General features: G+C 40.6%; 1 protein-coding gene across 1 annotated transcript in view; it reads left to right on the forward strand.

Moving 5' to 3' along the window:
* The window catches only part of snx29 (sorting nexin 29), a 143158-nt gene that overhangs the window by 97493 nt on the left and 21283 nt on the right, over positions 1-24382 (forward strand). Inside the window, exons 16-19 of the mRNA XM_004557625.3 lie at positions 638-754; positions 2438-2493; positions 2773-2854; positions 21544-21684. Coding sequence (XP_004557682.1) covers positions 638-754; positions 2438-2493; positions 2773-2854; positions 21544-21684 — 396 coding nt within the window. The remainder of the gene's footprint in view (positions 1-637; positions 755-2437; positions 2494-2772; positions 2855-21543; positions 21685-24382) is intronic.

Here is a 24382-nt window from a genome sequence, read left to right on the forward strand (position 1 = left end):
CACTGGAGCAACACTGATGCTCAGCTCACCTGTCAGCCGGCAACGGCGCTCTTTCCAAGTGGCTGTGACAGCAGGTGTCCTCCATACAGCACAGTGTGTGTCACAGCTGTCAGTCTCCTGACAGAGACCTGTCCACAGCGTCCAGCCTGGTTAGGCAGACAGGCTGGGGAACACACACACAGACACACTGGATAGCTTGGCTGTATTTGCATGAACACACGCACGCACACACACGGAATAACATTGTGTCAAGGTTAGTTAGAGCTCATGACATTTGAATAGCAGGGAGGAAGGAGAACACATAGGATGGGAACTAATTTCACCTCCTCTCCCTCCATCATTCCTATCTCTGTTGGAAATTGTCCTGCTGTCCTTATCCATTATGTCTTAACTGGAGTGTGTTTGCCTTTTGTGTGATTTTCATATAAACTGACAATTAATTTTTTGTTTTCTGACTCCTACAATGATGTTTAAATGATTTTACACTGTACATAATTGTGTCCTGCAGAAGAGTGGTCCACGGTTTGATTAATTCAAGTTTTCTTCGTGTGTGTGTGTGTGTGTGTGTGTGTGTGTGTGTGTGTGTGTGTGTGTGTGTGTGTGTGTGTGTGTGTGTGTGTGTGTGTGTGTTTTTTAGGTGGCTGAGATGCATGGTGAATTGATAGAGTTTAATGAGCGCCTGTACCGTTTGCTCATGGCCAAAGACCACCTCATAATCCAGATGAGACAGGAGCTCATTGACCTGAGAGGACCGGTGAGTGGCACACAGCAACAGACGCATCCTGTCTCGTCTGATTTCTCTGCGGGTTTTCTCCTTTTCTCTTCTTTGACTTGCCCACTGATTCTGTTTGATTTTCATTTCTACTTGGTCCTGTTTGTTTGTCCATCCCTCGGTTCATTTTCCCCAACAGTCGGCGGCGTCAATAATAGTTATCTTCTTTCTTATTTTCTGTTGGTGAGATTTGATTTTCTCCGGGAGACTTTCTCCTGATCTTGATGGCTATCGATGTTAATACTAAGTATCCATTGTTCTTGTTAGACAGTACACAGACAGAGCTACTTTTTCTCACTACTTTCTACACTAACAAGAAAAACGCACAGATTACCAACGTCTGGTCATGCTCTGGAGAGCCTAAAGCTGTCTAGACGTGCACACACACAGCCTGCCCACAGTTTGAGTTGGTATAGCTTCAGTGAAGGGAGCCCCAGGTAGCAGATAGGAGCTCTTATCCCTGAGCTTCAGCCCTGCTGTACTGGACTCCTGTGGGCGTGTGTGTGTTTTGTGCATGTCCATCTCTGTTTCCTAAGTGCTCCGTGCTTTCTACAACTCAGAGCTGCTGCAGACAGCCAAACAAGGGTCGCTGCCTCACTGATCCCTTTCTTGGTCTTGCTCCTCTATTACCCTCTCTCTGTGCGTGCGTGCGTGCGTGCGTGCGTGCGTGTGTGTGTTTGATGAAAGCCTGGAGGCTGGCGGCCCAATTGCACTGGCTGTGGTGACAGTGTTTTTGCTCAGGTTTAGATAGGCTCTCTGGGAAATCTGAATAGCTGACATGCCAGCTCTGGGAGAGACAGGTTGGGGGAAGACACACAAGCTATCATATTCCCAACACTTCAGGCGACATTACATTAACTTGCATTGATTCCCTGGAGACTTACCCTAACCTTAGATATAAGCACTACTCACCCAACCATAACCTTATCAAAACCAAGCTGTCGCACCGTGAAATTTGATGATTTTTGTTACGGGCTCTTGCTTTATCCCGGCAACATGATTTTCTAAACAGATTTAGGACCCCCCCCCCCCCCCCCCCCCCCCCCCACACACACACACACACACACACACACACACACACACACACACAACATGAGTAACACAAGTACACTCACTCTCTTTATCAATTCGATTGACTTCATTTCTCGAGGCTTTTATTGGCATGAAAGTGTCAAGAGACAAAATTGCCAAAGCATCAAAATGTAATTTGTCTGAGTGTTTGGACATTGCACAATAGCAGTAAATTGAATAGTATTAGAAGTTTAAGATTGATTACATAGTAATTACACACTGTATGGATGCATGGGTATGCTGTGTATATCTTGGTTATTCGTTTCGCATGTTGATACATATTGTTGGGCAGGGGCAGTTGCTGTCTCCTTTCTTTCCCACGGCCATGTACACACATACTCTTTCTCATCCACAAGGCCAACATGTAGCACGTTTAATGTGGTTACTTCACCAACCTGGAGGCATGCATGCTTGATGAATACATACACAGGGAACACACTGGTGTAGGGATCACTGGTAGATGGATCCAGTGTTTTTTTGTGCGTATCTGATAACATATTTGTGCAGGAGTTTGTCCTGTATTTGAAATGAAAGTCCTCCTTTTGTTTGTTCCCTGCTCTTTAGCGTTCTTCCTCTCATTCATTTTTTTTCCAGGTTCCAGGTGATTTAAGCCAGACGTCAGATGACCCTAGCCTGTCAGATTTTGAGACGTAAGAACATTTCTCTATATCCCCCGTCCAACGCATCTTTCTCTCACCCCTTTCTATCCTCTCATAGTTTGATGTCTCTCACCCCTTTTTCTCCCTTTGCACTGTTTCCTCTGAGTTTACAACTAAATTAGATTTTCAGGTGTTTTACCAGAGTGAACTGCAAACAATGGTAGCTGTCCAAACACAGTGCTGACATACTGTTAATGTTGCCGCTGCTCGGGATAATGATGATGATAATGAAGACTGCGGTGAGAACTGTTTGTTGTTTGTGTCACTCAGGGCTCATCGCGCTCTCATCAACGTATGGATCCCCTCTGTGTTCCTGCAAGGCAGAGCTGCCAACGCCTACCACGTCTATCAGGTACACACAGCCACATTAATATCTCTGTCTGAGCCACGCGTTGTGTTTACCAGGCAAAACGAGTCATTTCATCAAAATATACCGATTTAAACATTGACTTTGATGTCTGATGTACAGACTGCTGTAGTTATAAGACAAAAATAACGTTTTAATTGGAATAGAAACAGTGGAAGGAAGTAATGGACAGAACAAGAAGTTAAAAGTTCATGGAGGCACAGAGCGAAGGAACAAAATGAGAAAGCTCTGAAATAATTACACATTCGCTCACGTGAGCATTAATAGCTCATCATCTGTTTTTATTCAAATTGTTTTGTTTGAAAGTTTTTTAATACCTAAAAATCTGTTTTCATTGGTTTGTGCCTGCCATACAAGAGTACTAGAAAAAAATACACTGAAATTAATAAAAACTGAACAGAAACGAGTAAATCCACTGTGTAAACAAAAAGTAAAACGGAAATAAAAATAAAAACTAGTCAGAAAATACAAAACTGTAACAACTCTAACAGTCCATAACAGAAACGAATGCTTCAGCTGGGATTCGTTGACCACATAAATCAATACTGTGCCTCATCAGAAAGAGGGGGAGATGACTAAGGTAGAAGCTGGCATACATCAGGAAAAAAATCGCATAGTTCACATTTTTGTTGAAACTAATTATCCGATGAATCTGGGATCATTTCTAATGTTGGTACATGGTGGGCGTCTGTACCGGATATCAATCTAACATGGTCCTGGCTTCATCATCATCACATCTGAACTCCATCTTCAGGAACATAAAGTTACTGAGCTTCTGCAATCATACATACGAGTATAAATCCTGTGACAAATTCAACCTGTGAGTTGCTCTTTAAGCTTAGAAAAGGTTTGTCTAGAAACGCCAAGAAATAAAAGGCTAGCTGTCGCTTTTTTTGGGGGGCAGTCTGTGCTCCAAGATGGCTGTGTGTCCCTCGTCATCGACTGGTGCCCTGCCAGAACTGTTGCAGACCTAAATAAGTCCCAGAATGCTCACTGCGCTTCCCACTCGAGCCTGCCATTTCTGAGTTTGCAATCAAGTTTGGTCAGAACTTTAAGCGTTTACACCGATAATAATAAAGCAACTCCACTTAACTAAAATAGTGTTTCCAGAGCTCTGTGCCAGGTACTTATCTAAGTAAGGTGTGTTGGGAACTGGACTCGAGAGCAGCTTAACAAACCGAACTGCTGCTGCTTCTTGTATCTGTCAAGTTATCGAGCAAAGTAGACAACGGCACCTCATTCCCTCTGTGGCTGTTTTACTGTGTCTGTCACATTAACAAGGTGTTACACCTCAGCTCTCTCGCCGTGGCTGTCCCCTGCTTCCCCCATGTGAGACAGAAACACACACATACTCAGACATTAAGTCCCATGGTTGAGCTTCATCAGACAGACAAACTCACACACACACACACCTGCCTGCTCAGGTGTTTACACAAACCTGCACTATTGGAGATGAGACAAAAACTGATGCGCACACACACACACAAGTGCTGCTACAGTGGACACCTTCTTCACGCTGCACAAATACACCTGTCAGACAGAAAAGTGCATGTGTGTACACACTGGTATTATCTGCTCTGTAGCCAGGAGGTACAGCTGTAATGTTAGTCAGTGAAAACCATATGGGACAGGAAGAGACAGGTGACACATCCTTAGCTGTAACGGATAGGCAGGAGTGACTGGCTACCATCTCAGCTTGGCTCAACTTATACATAATAGATGTAAATTCCCAATTCAGGACTCAAACTTTTAGCTGTGTGACATCTTTTTGAGCCAGACTGTCTCCGTCCTCTCAGCAGGACTGATGCGCGACAAAGGCAAATGAGACGCATTGTTTTAATTTCTCTCCTACCCGCTCGCAGCTTCACGCCGCACGGGGCAGTGCCTTTATTCTGCATTATGCATGCACAGTAATAAATGTACCACCAAACACATGATGGCAATAATTTAGAATTATCATTTGCTGCTAGTAAAATGCTCAGTGGAAAGTGGCCCACATTCAAACTGCTGTGCAGTGTTGGGTGAAGTGAGTCGTTCAATGCAGTTGGTAACTTTTATATTCGGGTGACTGCTTTGTAATTGTGCTCCCATAAAGGCAGGTTGTTGTTATTTTTTGCAAGAAATAATTACAGACTGTTAAGCACTACACCCAGTTTGAGCCTCTCGTTTCTGGATATATTGTTCAACAAACAATAAAAAAAGTCGTAGTCTTTACGAGAGTCTAAAGATATTTTTTTTTGCCTGTGGGAATCCCACGCTTTCAACTGAATGCGATGTAATGGTTGGTTAAAAGTAGGTGAACCGCACACAGGCATGTACAGCGCTGCAGGCAATTATTAGCATCCACCTGCAGTTGCGGATTTATGGATGGACTCCAGTATTGAAGCTGAGCATTTTCCATGTGTTGTGCTAATTTAGCCTAATTTCTCCATCTGAAAAATGGTCTCTGAGAGACTACTGTCCAGCCCTGGAGCTGGTATAAAGCACAACCCATCTGGTGTATTGGATACTTCCATTCACAGAGCTATATTCGTCTAATGGCTCCCTGTGGAAACGGCTTTTGTTCTTAGACAGGTTAATGGATGGCCAAGGTTACTGGAGTCATTGTTGTTAAGGTGAGGCTGTTGTGGTGATTGAACACTGAGCCAACAGTCTTAAAGACCTGAGGGGATCATGAGGAAATGGCAGGGGTCTCTTTAAATTACCCTCAAGCGAGTGCAAAGATTTTTTTGGGTCTTTTTTTCCTTCATTGTTGCACTCGCGCACACACTCATATGCTTGCAAAATTGAACCAATGATGCGAGCAATGAGCCATAGCCAAAGCTGGCTTTTGTAAGGCTTGGAGAGTGAATGGGATTTCAGAAGCCTGAGCCCGAGTTAGGTCACGGCAACCTTGTGGTGAAAATAAGCTCGCTAGGAGCTCTATACTGCTGCTAAACCCATCCAGAGAGGTGGAAGCGCTGATCTAACCATCGCATCTCATAGCGCGTCTGCCTCCTTGCTTCATTCTCACTGTCCTCCTTTTCAGCCTGCATATCTGTCTCACTCCCCCTGCCAGATTGCATACCATTATGACAGGGGTAAGCCTACTTGTACTCCATTTTCGTCTTTGCATGTCCTCAGAGCCCCTTTTTCCCCCCTCCAAGATTTCTAAAATGACTTCCATCTGAAGTGTGGTACGGCCATTGGACAGACAGACAGAGATGAAGAGAGAGACTGATGGATTTGCTCCATTATAAGTTGGGTTCTGCTCTTTGTGCGCCTCTGGGCCTTTATTCTTCCATCATTCCGTCCCTTTACTTTCCCCTTCTGAACTCATAATGAGAGAATTATACCGGCCGTGGCAAATCACTGACTCGCTCCCACACAATCCCAACAATAGAGGCTATTAAAAGAGAATGAGAGAACGCATGGTTTGCACACCGGCAGCGAGCACAAGCGGTGATTTCTGTGTGCGCGTGAACGTCTGTGCTTTTCATTACCTGTGTATCCTGGACCAGCATTGTGTTGTGAAAAGAGCATCAGTCAGAGGCTGATGAGGAACTCTCCTCCAAAGAAGTGTCTGTGCTGGCTGCTTGTGTGTTATGGGATCCTTGTGCTTGCAACAAGGCTGTCAGCGAAAAGTAGAAGAAACAAACACTCTGGGAAAGACATCTTAGAACTAAATGTAAGGTATTTGCCTCTGGAGATGGCGGTGTCAGTGGTTTGGTAAATTGGTCCGCCACTTTTTGTCTGCGGCTTTCATTGGACTGTTTTTTCTTTTCTTTTTTTTTTGTAATGGAGAGACTGCTGTTACATTTAACAATGCCAGATACATCAGAGTAGACGGATTAAAACGTGTGGACCCAGGCAACCAAATACCTGCAAAACTAATGGCGCACCTTTGTCATTGCTGAAAGCACTAACTTTGTGGATTCTTCACTGGTTGCCTAGTTACGGGTCCTGACCAAGAAATGTTCAGGGACATAACACCCTATTGATCTTTCAATTCAAAAAAAGTTACTGTGCCTTTTGGAGATATTACTTAGGCCAGATAAAATAAGTGTTGTTGTTTTCAATGCAGTTCCACAAATTAATCTAATAGGATGTAATAAAGATGTGTCATGATGGGTCAGGGTATGAGAGCAGGGGCTATAGAGAAATAACAAATTCATCGCATGCATTGCATTGGGACATTCTGACAATCATATTTGTTCTCTTGCAGTCTGTTGTGCAATCTGTGAGGTATCAGATGATGCAACGTGCTGCACACTACGACTGTGCCATACTATGCCTCTTTTTGCAATAAAGTTTTTAACACATCATTTTCATGGCAAAGTGTGACAAGAGTGAAGCTGGGAAGCTTTTAGCCTTAGGTTAGGCGCCATAGCTCATTTTTTGCTCACATACAATAAAAGATAAAAGCCTTGTGCCATTTAGCTCAAAAGTATTTTATGTTATTTCTTGTCAGGCACTCTAAAGTAGTCCTGCTGAGAAGCTTACTGCTGTGCTGCTGTCTGATGGGAGCTTTCAGTTTGTTGATTATGAGGCGTCATACCTGTGGTGTAGATGAAAGATATGCTCTTTGTATCACAGCAGCATTTACCTATGATAAAGTTTTATCTGCTAACAAAGCAGAAACGGGTATTATCATCATGAGCTGACTTTTTTTCAGTAAAGCAATAACTTCAGTAAATTTGCATGGGCTGTGACATATAATTGCGAAAGCTAGTCTGGGACCTTTCCAACCAAAATGCTGAAAATGGGAAGTTACACCTCAGTTTACATCAAAAGAAGGAGAAAAGTTGCATAAAAAGAGCTTTTTAAACACCACTTTTGTAACTCCAAAGGCAAGAAGATTCTTAAGTTGTTTTTTTTTCTTGGGGTTTTAGCTGGAAATAGTCCAACAAATGCACCGTTCACTTCAAAGTTTTTGAATATAGCCCCTCATCATCTTCCTTTCCAAATCTCTTTTTAAAAATTGCTCTTTCTGCTTTCCTCTCCTTTGCTTTATTATCTATCTGTTGTTCTTTTTATTTTCATCAGTCTTGCTGTTTTACTTTTCCTCCAATTACTATTTTTCTCCTTTACTGGTTTAATCCTCTTTCACCTATTAATTTTCTATTCATTGATTCTAGTGCTGCTGACAAAGTCCAGGACAAAATACTTGGGATCTTTCCACCTCCACAGCAATTTAATACTAATGCATCATAATTTTAAACTCATACAACTTCCCAGATGAGACAAAGATAACATGAACAGGGGGGACAGCAAACTGACAAAACTGCAAAGTAGATGCACAGATGCCTACATCTGTGCGTCCATCCATAAACTCAAACACAATCCAGGCATCAAGAACAAATGTAACATCCTGTAGTTTGAAGTGAGTCCAATGGAAAATGCTGGAGTTGAGAGCTGGTGTCTCCAGTCCGCGTTAGCCGTTTCACATATAGATTCAATAGATATACAGTATCTGCACATACAAGAGGAGCACGTCTCTTTGATCAGCCAAATGCTGCACCTATAATTGCAGTGCTGAAAACTCAGTTATGCTAATCTGACTGGAAACATCTACTGTTCTCTTCTTTCGTCTGTCCCTCACACTGTTGCTCTTTTTCCACAAAACGGCATTAAATTATGTATGAAATATATTTTTTGCAAGCAGCGAGGCTGTGTGTGTGTGTGTGTGTGTGTGTGTGTGTGTGTGTGTGTGTGTGTGTGTGTGCGCGCGCGTATGCACTCTAAGCCATCAGAGGTAATTTTATTCAGCAGAAGGTTCTGCCTGCTTCAGAGGTCTTGTGTATTTCTTGAGCTCAAGATAATAAGAAGAGGGTGTGATGGAGATGAGGTGTAGACTGTACACACCATAAGAAATGAGAAATAGTGTTGCTCTTTTTTTCTTTTTCTTTTTCTTTTTTCCTATTAGTTGGGTAACAGGGAGGCTCGGATTGGGTCCACTGGTCATTGCTGCTCCACTCTCCTGGGTTGAAAAGCTGTTTTGCAGTTAAATTTACAGGCTTCTTTTCCTGAGAAGTTTTTAAACAGACCATAGCTAGTTAAAACTGCTTGAGCTACAAAGCTTGCTTTGCCATTTATGGCAACTGGAACTAATAAAACAGATCTCAAATGTCAGCAGATAAACAGCAACGATAATGCAGACACAACAATGCTAGACACTCAAAACATCGGTAAGTAAATATAACCTTACCTGCTTTGTAGTGCACTCAAAGCTAAGTTAAAGTGATGATACCGTTTCCATGCTGCCATCTGCTCCAGCCCTGTGTCTTCCCCCTGCTCTCTCTCAGCTTTCAAGTCCACTTTAAACTGTAACAAAGGCCAGAAAATGCTTAAAAATGATCCCAGAAAATACTGTTGATGGTGATAAATTACAGATTACGGTTGTTAGTTAACTGACCACATCGACTGTTAATCTGATTACAAGGGATGCATCTCTAAAAGTAATATGTAATTATCATTAAGTCCATTAATTTTACTGCAGTTCATTAAAGTTCATTAATTATATTTGTTATTATCTACTTTGCGTATGCTCATCTTCAAGCCTGTTCAAGCAGAGTCTCAATTACAGAAATAGCAGTTACATAAACCTTGTTTAACTTGCTTCTCTCAAAGACTTTAATGTATATAAACTATATAAATCAGCGCATCTGTGAATCTTTGATACGTCCTTGAAACTCTTTCAGATGTGTGCACAGCTGCCTTCAATGGACTGCTATCCCCCAGAGACATGCAAACTGGGAACTGTGTTAACACCTTTAATTTCTGTGTTATCCACTGGATATAGCTAGGAAGACTCATGGCTACTGAGCCGGCATGCCCTACATCCAGACCTGCTCCACGTGAGCAGCTCTGATTAGCCGGAGGCTTAATCTGCATTGCTGGACTGCTTTCCCTGTGCAGATGAGATAGTACATCCATATGTATTAAATGTGATCTTTGAGCATGTGCAGATAGCTGTGCATGTTTGTTGGTGTTGCATTTAAAGACACATGAATATCGCTGATCATGAGCTTGCAGGATTTTTTTGTGTGTGTGTATTGTCACACACACACACGTATTGGACTCTGTATGGATGTGCACGTGAGTGATTATGGTTATGATAATGGCTGGTTGGTGAAAGAGCGAGATAACGGTTATGTTGATGATGGTAATGATGAATGTTTTACAAAGATGATGATGATAATTACAATCGTTGTCTTCGTCTTACATCCATCAGTCATAGATTAAACACCCTCGGGAAGACGCAGAGGCTGCTTTTGCTGCTGTACACTGCAGCACAGGCACCTCATCAATTTCAGCATCAGTGTAATTTACATTACATTTCCATTTTAGGCACTTAAGTTAGTGCTCTTATCCAGAGCATTTCACAGTGGGGAGGTTGAGCTTCAGTGTCTCATTCAATAGTACTTAAATAAAATGCATTTTTGTGGAAGGACACGGGCATTGGCAGGAGTAGGGATGAGGCTGTGACCTTCTGACTTGAGGGGGAGAACAGAAAATGCAACACCTGCATAATGCATAGGAAAAGAGTAAAACTGGAATTACCAGTTCGCCTCAACTAGAGCCTGTACAAATATCTTTAGATGGGAAAGGCAAAAGGTTTCTGGTGTAACGAATTAGGATGATTAATTTTCTCAACTTGCAGTTTTATTCGATTCAGTTTTATCTGCACTAAACGTTATTTATCATAACTGCAAGCCCCCATGAAGGAGATTTACCTCTAGCTGTGCCTGTGGGTAGCGTCATTTGCAGGAGAAACTATAGGATGGAGTTTCCTCCTTGCTAAAACTGTCCAAACAAAAGATATTGTATCTCACAAAGATATTGTTGCACTTTTATTTGCAAAGATCAATCCACACACTGCTTTATGAAGGCAGTTCAGAATAGGCTGAATTTTTATTTTATTTTATTTTATCTTATCATACACCTCTTACTGTTTGGCTTGCACAGCACCTGTTTCTGGATTTAACCCTTATAAACATAGCAAAGCAACACTGAGCTCTTGAAAGGCACCCAGCAGTATGGGCTAAGCCCTGCTGCGGCACTTGATCAGTGACCTACCCGCCAATAAACACTTCAAAGTGTGTCTTTGCAGGTGGAAATGGGATGTGGGGGGCTGGGAACTTTCTCCCTGAGGGTGATGGGGAGGTTGGACTGATGGAAGGATTTGGATGGTGACGTCGTTTGGTGGAAGGAGTCAGAAGGGAATGTGGTAATCTCCAGATATCTGATTAGATCTCTGAGCTGGAACATAATTTGTCAGACTGCCTCATCTCCATGCTTTCTTCTCCCCTGATAACCTCAATTTATATTTACACATTTATTTGTGTCTCCAGTTGTCTGCCGCTTCCTCTTGGCTCCATTTTCCTGATACTCCTCTTTCCCCTCCCCTCTTTTTTTGTCTCATTCAGCTCTAATTTGCACTGCATCATCCACTGCGTGGCCTATCCTTCAATCACTTGATCTTTGACTTCCTTACTATGCTGAAAACCCTTTCTCACAAACTGTCAGTGACTCATTTGTTCATGCGAGTGTATGTGTATGTGTGTGAGTGAGGAGTGGTGGTGGTGGTGTGGGACACACAAATACGAAGAGTGGGAGGGAGAGCGCTGACAGGTGAAGGAAGTGGGAGATGAAGAGAACAGCGTAAGGGAAGCAATTGTGATAAAAAGATGGCGATAATAGCTGCGGCATGTCCCATTTTCCTCCTGCTGTGGCGTCACTCAGTTTCTCCTGGGTAGTTTCCAACTTCAATGTTGAGTGCTCATATCTGGTTACCACCTGCCGGTTTTCGAGAAAGAACTTTAGCTGATTGCTCTGGTGATTAAAAAGCTCCATGTCTGACGTGTCGATGGCTGTTCTGTGTTAGGAATAGATCAATTCGGACTGGAAAACACGGTGGAATAATTCCTATAGGCCTTACGAGTCTTAGGTTACGTTTATGATGATAGCAAGAGTTTTACCACCTTATTACAGACCACACTGAGGCATTGTCATGTGTTATTACTTGCTTTTCGTGTCATCCGTTTTGATTTCATTTTGAATGTTTTGTTTCAGTTTTGTTTGTGCAGTTTTAGCTTGGCTAGCAAGGCGCATCCATAAGTACAGGACATGTCAGACTGTATAGATTAAGAAGAAGAATACAGAGTATACATACAAATGAAGGATGAGATGATTCGACTCTGTCTTGCATATGTTACTAGGCAAAAGTTTGTGCTATGATGCAATTTACTGTTGAAGTCAATTAATGTAGCTGTCCACCCACTGTAACACAAAACCAGGAGGTTTATTTTCCACTTCCAGGATGAAAGGTAATACCAGCGAGAGCACAGAATTAGACCTTGCTCATATTCAGCGATGGATTTAATCTGCTCTAATTAGTGGACTGATATCATCTCAACATGTAAAAACTGTATTCATATAAGTCCTGCTTATGTTGACTTTGTATATGTTACACTTATGCTTTTTTCTCTGCTAGTTTTTGGTCGCAGCTTTTGTCCTGATAATCCTGAGTTATTAACTCATTCACTGCCATTGACGTCTATAGACGTCAATTACGTTTTTCAATGGGAGGGGCCAGAATACAACCTCGGGCAGCTTGTCAGTGAATTTTATTTTTTCATATATTTGTAAATAAATAGTTTTGATAAAACATAACCTTTCTCAGTGTTATTTCTGTTTTATAGAAGTGAAAAACTATTTTATATGTTAGAGGTGTCACAAAGCAAGAAATATTAGTGTCAAAGGCACTTTTCTGCTTGAAATGTATTTTTCACAAAAAGCTCGTTTTCTCCCTTTTTTTGGTCAAAACAGGCATTTTTGGTGGAACCCACCTCTCTTCTACAGCTGATTACTAAAGCATGGAAAATGGTAGAAACAAGCTTTTTTTTTTTTGGATGAAAGAAGAGAGTCTGTTCTTCATTTTGGTAGGTTCAGCGTTTATATGATCATAACACACAGTTTTCTGTGGCTCTTCAAAAATGAGTAAAAATGCTCAAAAACCCTGGCAGTGGGGAGTTACCTGATTTGAAAATGGCTGGCAGTGAATGAGTTAATAAAACTCAATACTACATGTGGTCTCCAGGTGGAAACCAGAATGGAAGCAAAGCTCCATTAGCACCTAATTACACATTATAGCATATTTACTGTTTGTTTTTTAACCCAGATCAGAAGAAAGTACCAAAGAACACAGACTGTGTGCCCTTCCTCATGCAGATATCCGTTTGAAGAGTTTAATCAGGGTTGACTTTTTTTGGATACTGGAAACTGCAGTTTTTGGTTCTTGTGTTGTGCCTTTATTTTTCAGCTCTGAGGTTACTGCTTTTGTCACAGATGATTAGGCCTCCTTAAATCTTGGCTCATGCTGTTTTCAAGCTGCTACGATCCAATTTTCTATATGAATAATAGATCACAGGACCACTTGTGAAAGGGGTTGTTCCTGATGATAAATAGAGAGAATGGTCGCCGGTCATTGCCCTTGTCAGCTCTGTGCTTTATGAAGGCTTTATAAACCTTTGAACTCGTTCTTTTTGTTTTAGGACCCACAGCTTTACCTCGTTTGATTCACTCTCCCTGCTTTCATGTGTTGCTTGAGATGGCTATTCTGAGTTAAAAGTCTACAACTTTTTAAGCTGCTTTGTGCCATCAGTGTAAGTTTCGTCATACTTTTTGTCAACAACCTTTGTTTCCTGACAGAAACACGACGATAACTAAATAAAAACGAATGTACGAGCACAAAAACTGATGTAATGTACGGCGACTTTGGTCAGCGAATATAAACGAGACTCGTGGCAGGATGAGTTGGAAGTGATTCAATCCCAACTAATCTGCTTGTGCAGTAAGGTTAAATGCAAACATTTGATCAGGGAACTGTACAACTAGCTTCTGTGCTCCCTGTTTCTCATGAAAATGCAACAGAAATTTTGCATTTGATGTTAAGGAAACTAAGATGCTTTGTAAAGTGTTTGGAGCAACTGTCAGTAGAAAAAAAGACGGCAACTTTTATATTTTAGTCATCAAAAGCACGGTGGAATAGTGGTTGGCACTCTTGCCTCACTACAAGAAAGTCCTGAGTTCAACTCCACCATCTGACTAGTTCTGTATGGACTTTGTATGTTCTCCTCGTGTTTGCGTGGGCTCCACATGCAGTTTGATTAGGTTGCAGATGCTGCAATCCAACAAGTTTTAGCTTAGGTAATTTAGTTTTCCTAAAGCATCAATATGCTCTGTAGCAGATGGAAATGTGTTTGTGTCTTTGATTTGTCGAGTGATGTGACAGATAAATAGAAAACAGAACTGTTTAATATAAACCCCCTTTTTCCTTTTCCAGAGTTGCTTCAAACAGAGATGCAAGAGAAGCTCAGGTACTTGGTAAAATCGGTGGAAAAGCCTTCCCTGTGCAGGCGCCTTTAGTTTCAGTTATTATATTTTAATGAGAAGAATCCTACATGAAACACTGGCTTTGTCACATATTACCAGCTAATGGGAGCAACACAATAGTGGCTTATTGATGTGTGCACCGCAAATAAGAATTCTAGGAATATTTTCAATATTGTATGATGAAAACTTGTTTCCCCTCAATCTTTATGTCAGTTGCAAATATATACGAGCTCCTTCCAGTTTTTCAAGTTATCTCCTGTTGACTTTTCTCACTGAGGCAGCAAAGGTGCTTTGCTTCATCAGTTAATCCATGCAAATGAATATAAAGTGTACACAGCAGGCTGTTGGTCTTTCAGATAGCAGCTTTCTACACTGTAGCATCCTCTGCAGTGTTTCCTGACTCACGTTAAGCATTCTGGATTGATTAGCACCCAGAACAACTGGGTGCTAAAGGTGAGGAGAGCGTTGGCTTGTTTGGCAGTAATTCATGCATTTTTTCCATCAATGAAATGGCCATGTTTAAATGAAACCCAAATCAACAAAACTAGTTTTAAAAAACCAGGTAAATAAAATCTCTTATTAATTTTCTCACCACCCATTGCTTTCCGGGTCATTCATCAATCATTCAGTCAAACCTTAATTTCCCCATTTGATTGTGTGATCGGATCGTTTAATACAAACATGTCACATCTGGTCTAAACAGGTTAAAAGCAAACACACTCATCAAAGAGATGCATAGTTTATTTTCCATCCACACACCTCCGTCCTCTCTTAATCGTCACCATTTTTTTCCCTGGTCCTGCGTCTGTTTCCTTGTTTCTTGATTTTTGTTTTCATAGTTGTCTAAATGTAGTTGCCCCTTGTCCTGAACATCTTTAGTTCCTCCTCCTCCTCCTCTCTAATCTTTCACCAACATTCATCTACCTCCCCTTCACCTCCTCCTTATCTCTTCCTCGTCTGATTTGTTATAATTCTGCAGGATGCCAGCGCTCCAAAACAAACGCCTTTGCTGCATTCAAAGACAATAATCAGCCATTCACTACCTTCTGTTTGTTTTTGCTTCTTCTTTGATCCTTTTTTAGATAAACAAGTAACACAGATTCATAAATGGTTCTGTCTTATTATATGATCTCTTTGTTTTTTGAATTATGGCTGTTTAAATTGTCATTACTTATGAGTTTTCATTTCCGATTAACCTGTTTTCAAATTTTAACTGAATTAAAACTGGCTCAAGAACAGTTAGTTGTGCTTACTTTATAATTACGTGTCTTTTAAAAAATTGAAAGAAACTAATCACAGTGACAGAGCGCGATTAAATGAGACCAACCGTCCTGGAAAAGGATGTGGCAAACATAATAGAAATATGAACTTTCTGCAAGTTTATGCGTTCATATAGTGGAGAGACCCGTCTCCATTCGTAGAAACTTTCATTGGCCTCTGTTGATAGACCAAATTTTACCAGCTACCTTTGGGAGGTGGTGCTTTGAGTTCATCTTGTCATTTTAACTTATGAAGGTGATACAAACATCCTTTTGTTTAGTAGTCAATAGAGTACATTATTGAGATATTTTGCACAAAACCAAAGATGTGCGAACCTCATAATTATTTCAGCTGGAAAGATTAGGGCAGGATGTCAAAATCATTTTACATCGTGGGCCAGATACAGCCTGCTTTGACCTTATGTTGGAAAACATGAAGAAGAGCAGTGTGGACGGGGTTGGAGTCTTTGTCTGGCTGAGTATGACCCCCGAGGCTTATCTTTGATACCTCTGGGTTAAGGAATCAAGAAAAACATTACAAGCCATCCTCTGGGGACCATGAATGCCAGTCCACCCAATAGTCTGGACTTTCAGTCTGGGCCGAAGAGACCAGATTATATTGCTAACCTAGATGGGGGAAGGGCACATTACTCCTCTTTTCTCCATGGTCCTTCGCTGCTCTTCTCCCTTCTAAAGCCTCCAAATGGATTCTATTTTCTGCCTAATTGGGCAGCTGGTTAGGCCTGCAAGAGACTGGTGATAATATGAAACTCTGCTGCTTTTCCTTTGGTTTGAGCAAACCTCTTATTCTCCCCTTCTCAACAAACATACATCCACAAATATTTCATGACAGTCAGGTGTCTGTTGTGTCTTTCTGAGGCTTCAAAAGATTTGTTTCCTCTTTAGTTGTTTATTTTGTAAATTTATCATTAATTCATACAGTAACCGTGTAGCTTGCAGGTACTTGTTTTTTAATTAAAGCACTTTTGTTTGTTTGTTTTTTTCAACGTCTTTGGTACAATTTACAATAGCTTTGAGCAAAAACAGATGTATGTTTGCAGAGGCCACGTTATTACAGATCGATGGAGGTTCTGGGTCTGAAATGTGAAAAGGATGCAGAAATGCCTTAAACCTCTTTTTAAAGTGTTTTATTGGAAAAACAGACTTTAAAAGTTTGGCACCTTTGATGTACGACCTTAGCAAACGCTGTCTTAGTTGGGTGTATGACCTCAAGTACTAGTGTTGAGTTAATGAGTAAGTAATGATAGCATGTTCATTTTGTACATGTCACCTCTACTGTCAGATCCACCTGTCCTTAGCCCATCACATCTGGTCTTAGTACACCAAGATGACCACAACCACCAGCTCAAGGCTTCACTTTGAGACTTATCCTACGAGTGATGTCAGGGTGGCTATGTCCATCTTTCAGAGCTTAAGTGTGAGCCGCTTAAGCTGCCTCCAAAAAACAGTGATATTCATGATGTCAGACATTGAATGAAAGCCATAATTAGCCATCTTTTCTCTGTGCCCTGTAGTTGCATATTGTTAAAATTGGAAATTGAGCAACAGGGCTTTCTCTGTGGGTCTCCTGTGGTGCTGGAAGATATAAGATGGAGAAATACATCAATTATCATCCGCACTTTCTGCATTTCTTAGCTGTGCTCACAGTTACTCCCATTTCAACCTGCTTGTTGGAATACCCTCAGGCTAAAGATCCAGTTAAATGTCAAGGAAAGAAATAGCTGCAATTATCTGTTCACAGACTTTGTTTCAGATCTTTGTTTCCGAAGGGTTTTCATAGTATACAAGGGCTCGTTTTCACAGGAAGATGTTCGGCTGTCAGCTACTCTGGATAAACTGCGGAAATGGTTCTGTCACTGTGTGCTGTTTGGATGTTCTAGATAATTTACGTTGTAAGAAACTTTGAATACGTTTTTGTGGATATGTGGACTTATGGGGACCTCAGACCAGCTTTCAGTCACTGAGGTGTCTGTTAAAGGGGATGCTAATGAATAAATGGAAGCACATAGCAGCCTTTTGACATACAAATGTTCTGGAAAAATACAGTGCACAGCGAGATTCACTATATAAGCATAGTGAAAGTTGTTTAGCAGTGACCACGCTTGTGGTGAATGTTAAAAAGAGTCTAAACAGCTGTGAGAACACCGTTAACCATCAGCAGTGTTCACACTTTCTGTAGACGAACTGCTCTTGATTTGAAAATTAGATAAATAAGTAACACAAGTTATTTATGTGAATTAAACACAACCTTAAAGTACACAGGATAATGGCAGCAAACTTGAAAAAAAAATGCTAATATATTTGTGTACGAATAATAATTTCTAAAAAATTAGCATCTGTCCAGAGAAAAATGTGTTTCAAGTGCATATAGTTCCCAAAAAGTGGGAATTCCAGGCATAAACAGGGAACTTTCTCTACCTGCACCAGTGAGAGTACGCAAAGATGTGAAGTTATGGTTGTGTTAAGAATTATGAATAATGCTCGCACTTTTTAGCCTGTTTCTCAAGGCAGAAGCTCAAAGCTGGGAGTTTAATACTGAGGTAACTGAGTTAATTTTGTTGGTATATTCAGCACACCGAATGGATTTTAGTACTAACAAAAAAGTCTTTCTTATGCTTTTGCAGCCAAATGCTTTTTCTTTCCTTTTTGTGTTGACCCGCTGAGGGCGTATTTTTATTAAGCGTATTATTATGTTTTCTCAGATATTCTTTTAAGCCATTCAAATACTGACAATAGGACTGCGTCCATCACAGTTAAGCTTTCAGGAACAGCGCAAACCCATCAACTCTCTTCCACAAGGTCTATCTGAATCATCATTAAAGGCCACGTCACTGTTTGAAAACTGGTTTTATTGGAGATATCAAACCACCAGTGCTCAAACATTAGGGATACAATTTAGATGGTGCCAAGATCTTTGTTGGAGATAATGAGAGAGATTTGTGACCTGTCAAGGGAAAGGAGCTGGTAGCTGTGTGCAAAGGCTAATGCGTTGCCATAAATAAGTATGCCAATGAGACGCTGTAAAGTGGATTAAGCTTCACACAGCCATATGTAAGGAGCCATGTGATGGCTGAGAAACTGCACAGATTCTGTCGTCTTATTGTTGCTAATGCAGCTGTTGTGGTTCAGACGTGACAATACAGTTGGTGAAAAAGTTTGAGAATGTCTCTATTTCTGCAAAAATATGACCTAAAACCTCAATAGACTTTCACACCAGTTCTAGGAGGAGAAAACTGCAAGCCAATTAAGCATGTGAAACTAAAATATTGCATGTGGCTAGAAGATTCTCTTATATTTCACAGTTTGAAAGTGGACAGGAAAAGTGGGAGAGAAAGTAGGGCCTGCAATCATCTCGCATGATATGGGTTACATGCTCAGCCCTGTTAGTTGTATTAGTTCCCCACCTCTAATATTTATGAGGCTATTGTGTAAGGAAAGCGGTCATGCTGAGAAAGCTGGGCTAGGACACCCGATATGTTGGGTGTGCTCAAAGCACAGTTTAAGTCGTTTGTATTCTTCACTCATTTTCCAACATGTATGTGTTAGAATCAATACGTACTTGAACTTCTATACTTGAACACATTATGTCAGCAAAAGTAGTGACAGTGAGCAGGTACTAGAAACTAGCTCATCTAATGCAGAGTAGCTGTTGTTGTTGATGTGCGATTAATTACACCTGTGTTTTTCCCATCAGCTGTCAGAATATCTACCGTAAACAAAAAGAAGACCTGTACAACGTCAAAGCAGCTTTAATGTGTCTTGAATAAGGACGTCATCATGCCCCAGTTTTGTCACCTGAGTCTCCATCATCCACTTTGATCAACGCACACACACAATTAGACCGTACTGTATCGGGGCAGTGCTTCTCTGAACTTGCAAAAGTGAAGTTGGTGGAAACTTAAATGTGCTTCTGTAGGTCAGATGTGAAGTGCTGAGATGACAGGTCTTCGGTCCATTAGTGGCCTTGTCTTCTTCCATCTTGTCATGAACCACTGTCACTTACCAGATTTAGGTCGTTGCTTGTGCACGGCTGCTCTCCACACAACAAGCTGCTTAAACAGAACCTTGACCAACTAGTTTTTATTGGGGATACAATGTATTAAATTCATATTTTTTGTAAGCATATTATCACACTAGTCAGTGATTGTGCTGTAGATGAAATCAATTAACAAAGTGAAGGAGATGGAGTCATAGTGTGATATTTATCATTTATATCTTTTGTAATGAATTAAATGCTATTTTTAAACAATCATGCGGTTTTAGTTAAAGTTTACCTTTATAACTTTAACCCTGTCTAGACCTGCCTATTACTGTTGCTGAGATATTCACCATGAAACATTCTGGAGAGCTTCAGCTGCTGGTTTGCTCTTAATGGCTGTCAAAAGTGCCACATTTTCTTATGTTTGTTATGTAGTCTAGACTGCACGGTAGCATCCATGCTGACAAAAGTTCAGTGGTGTAAAGCAAATGTTGCCTCAAAGTAAAAAAATTCTGTCATTATCTGCTCCCTCCTTTGTCTGTCAAACCACCTTTGAGGCCGACATGAACAAAATGTAGAAAGATTTCCTGTAGCTGTAAATCAGTCTGCTGATCACAGACCTAGAGTTAGTAAGCTGAGTTATGTAAATACAAAGTTTACATTAAAGATAACCATCAATGTATAGTACTCTGTAAAATGTTTTCGTTTCTTTATATCTGCTCTGAAGGAGTCTGTGGTGGTCATGAACAGTAGTTCTCCTGATTTTCTGAAGGTCTTTCAGAGTTAAGCCACTTAACACTGACCTATAAATCATTTAAGTATAAAAATAGCACCTAACTCAAAGGATAATTCAGTGTTGTCTAGACGTGACAGACAAACAGTTTTAAATGATATCTTTAGTCTTTTGTTACTAGCAGCATCTTGCAACGATACAATTTGTTTCCATTTCTACAGTCATCGCAACAGAACAGAACACAAGGCAGCCAACATCCAAAGTAGCTTTGAATGTCCTCCAAGAAGTCTGGAGAACTCTTCCTGAAGACTAGTTAAAGAAATAAATGTGTTCAAATTATTCAAACTCTGTTTTTGCATGATAAGCTGTTACTTCTGTGTATGTTTTTCCACGTTTCAATGACAAACTGAACCCATTTCCAGTTTTCCTAGGAAAATATGAAGAATACTTGAAAATGTGAGGTGGCTCAAGACTTTTGCACAGCATTGCAGCGTGGATGTTTCTACTCGGGGTTTCTCCATTTTTAAGGTTGCCTCAGTGTTCATTATCATTTTAACGTACTCTATCACAGCTTTTATACATAAAAGCGTGATTTCCATTATGGACACATTCAGTATTATGTGGGTTTGAAAGGGACGCGGTTCATTATTGAACCACAGTTTGGGCGTTTGTTGATTTGCTTGGCAGTGGGGGGGCTATGCTGAAGTTCATTTGGTGGATTTTTAAATCAGTTTCTGTTTTCATATACTTGAATCAAAGCTGTATTTTTTGTGGTAGGCCACTTTAAAATTGAATTTTCAAAAGCTGTTCTGCTCTTTCTTTTGTCTCTGTGCAGTCGTTTTCTGCTGTGAAAATGGAAGCCGACTCCCCCTCTTTCTTGTAATAGGCTCATCTTTTCTTTTCTTTCTGCTCCCTCTATCTCTCGTGAGTCTGAATAAAGCAGCTAATGGCGCATAGAAATGGTGACTGCACAGCTACGTCTATAGACTCTTTCTGTTATGTGCTGCAATATGTAAGTGAAAATACACATTTACAAGGGTTATTGTAAAGCACCGTCAAGAGCCTGATGACCAATATGTGAACTGCAGAATGGCTGTTGCATAACAGCGGGTCGTTGGTGTGTTTGACATTTTCAAGAATATCGAAATTAGGTTACATATTATAGTGTTGTAACTGAAATTAGATTTAATTATAGATGGAGGTCCTAAACTGTATATCGAACTTTTGAAAATCAGGACATGCTAATCTAACTTATCTTTGTGTTGATACTGATGACAACCATGGTGATGTGTCTGCATGTCTTCAGGTGTATATCCGCATCCTGGACAATGAGTGGAATGTGTACAGGCGTTACACCGAATTCAGGGAGCTCCACAATCATCTGAGATCACAGTTTCCTCAGGTGGACACCTTCAACTTCCCACCCAAGAAAGCCATAGGGAACAAGGTGAGCTGATAGTAAATCTAATGTGTGTCTTTGTCTCACTGTCAGCCACCTCAACCCTCGCTCTGTCTCTCACTTACCCACTTCAGCAATGATGAATTGTGTGTCCCTGCTAAGCTGTTTGGTAGCTGAAATGTCCAGTTTCACTTTGTTAATCATTGCTAAGTTGCCTCTGATAAAACTGTTGTTCACATCTGTCCATAACTTTTTCAATAATCCTGCAAACAGACACACAAATAATACCAAGCAACAACCAAAAAAATCAATTACAGCAGAGCCGCAGAAGAACCCAACACAACCTGTTACAGAAACACATCACAGCAGAATCACAGAGAAACGTGCAACAAATGAATCGCAAGCAAAAAAAACAAACCAGAAAAACTGAACTCTAAACATGTCTGTCAATATGAATCTTCAAAATTTGTGAATTGAACTGAGCTAAAGTGTAAGCATATAAAAATATCAGAAGCATGACATTTCTCCCTCCAAAATATTCTTAAACCAAAATGAAGAAGACAATAAAAACTGTACAAATAATAACAGCTGTTTATCATAAACAATTAAAGTGCATATTTACTATAAATCCAGAAAACTGTGTTTGTCTGTCATATGAAAAGGTGACAGACAAGTGTGATGTGGTCAGTGCAGTATGATACAGTATGATGTGGATCGGCTGCTGTTAAGAAATACAGGCAGTGTGTTCTTGGCCTCTTAAACAAATGTGTATTTTTTGTTTCAGAGAATCCAAATAAAATCCCAAACGAATTCATTTGATTATAGGAAGCACTCCTACTGAAATATATTTCAATATATTGTGCATTAAACCCCATAAAAGAGGTCTTTCCTTGCATAATGTTCATAAAATTTTATATCAGACTGTAAAAACTGATTGGAGCCTTTTAAGATGGTAAGCTCTGTAGAGGGGAAAAAGGCAACCTTAACAACCACATCAGTTTATCACTCCTCCTCTTTTACCGGTTTCATCTGCTTGCCTGGGTTCTCAAAGCTTGTGTCCCTTCTGTCTGGTTGGAGAGCCCCCACCTTTCTCCTCATCGCACCATTCCCTTACTCTTCTTCATCCTGTTCTCCACTGTCTGCCTACAACCTTTGGGGGATAATTTGGCTCTGACCTCAATTCTGTGGCTGGTTGGATTTAGTGCTGCCACAGCCAAAACGATGCGGTGTGACTTCCCACCTTCAAAGACGGCGCACTTTCATGGATAGAAAGCGGACCGAACGCTGTGTTTGCAGGCACTGCATATGTAAGAAGAAGCAGGAGGCCATCAGTGTGTGTGTGTCTGTCTCACATTGTGATGTGGTATCATGTGGAAGTGCACGTGTCTATCAAAGGCCTTGACAGTTGGTGTCATTGTGTTCTGGAAAGCTCTTTGAAAGCCCATTACAGTGCAGTCTGTGTGAATTATTGGTTTTTACCATCTCCTGAAAGTCGCCCATCATGACAGAAAAAGTAGTCCAGGCTTTGTTACACTCTGAGCACGTTTTAAAGCAGGGACACCACTTTCTTCTCGAAGAGAAACACATGCTTCCAAAAAAGTTCGGATGGTAGATGTCAAGAAAAACAGAATGCAATGACTTACATATTGTTTATTACCTATATTTAATTGGAAGCAGCACATGAGTAGAAATGCTTTTGTTTCTCTTTCAACAACTGTGAATCGACATAGAGACGAATTAGTGGTTCACACACTACAGAACTCCAATGCTTGGATTTTATCCCCATTTTATTATTTTGAATTTGACACCAGCAACCAAAAAGTTGTGTCAGAGCAGATCTTTCTCACTCTGTTACCGCGCTAATGTTAAAATACTTCTAGAAATTGTGAAAGCATAGTCCTTTAGGCTAAAGAGGAAATGGCTCAGTTGGTATCGGCACACAAACGCCAGGGAGGGTGTTACTGGACTCGGTGCGGTAACTCTCATATGTGTGAAGATTTTATGAACACCGAAGTTTTTGGAGCAACATATACTGCATATCTAGGCAGAGTTTTTTAGGAAATGCCAAACCTAGTTTCTAAATGTGTTCCAACAGCAGTGAAAGAGTGCAGGTGCTAAACTGGCCTGGCTGCAGTCCAGACTTCTTACCCATTAAAAGAAGTGTATTATGAAGCAAAACAACGAATGCAAGACGGCTTCATTCCCGTATTACCATGTGCCCAGCCCAGTTTTTAAAAAAAGAAAAGTGTTTTCTGGCATTGTTGATTTAAAATGAGCCTTTATTTAGTCACAAATCCAGCATTTTCTATGTTGCCGTTGGATTATTTTGAATCAGATATGCAGTTTAAATGATTTGCATATATAATATTCTGTTTTTATTCAAAATCTGAAAGTCTTTGACCTTTTGCTTGCATTAAATGTAGTTGTTTCATATTAGTTACATTTTGTTTGACCTCTGTTATGTCTGTAAATTTCATTTGATTTGACCATTTATGCTAAAATCCGGTGTTCCAGGCACAAAGGTTGGGAGAGGAAACAGAGTTCAAAGTCTTTGGTCTTGACTAAAATCAAATGCAGCAGCAGGCGGAGGGATGAACCGCTTCAAAATATGATAAATATTAAGTGGTTGTTAGTGTTTGTGTCTCTGTGTACAAGCAAAGCAGAGAAACAACAAAATGTGTGCGTGTGTCTGCGTATGTGTGCGAAAGTAAGTGCATGTAGTTTGTATATGGCATTTAGTTGTGTA

Source organism: Maylandia zebra, linkage group LG8, assembly GCF_041146795.1.
Source record: "Maylandia zebra isolate NMK-2024a linkage group LG8, Mzebra_GT3a, whole genome shotgun sequence".
Taxonomy (NCBI): Eukaryota; Metazoa; Chordata; class Actinopteri; order Cichliformes; family Cichlidae; genus Maylandia; species Maylandia zebra.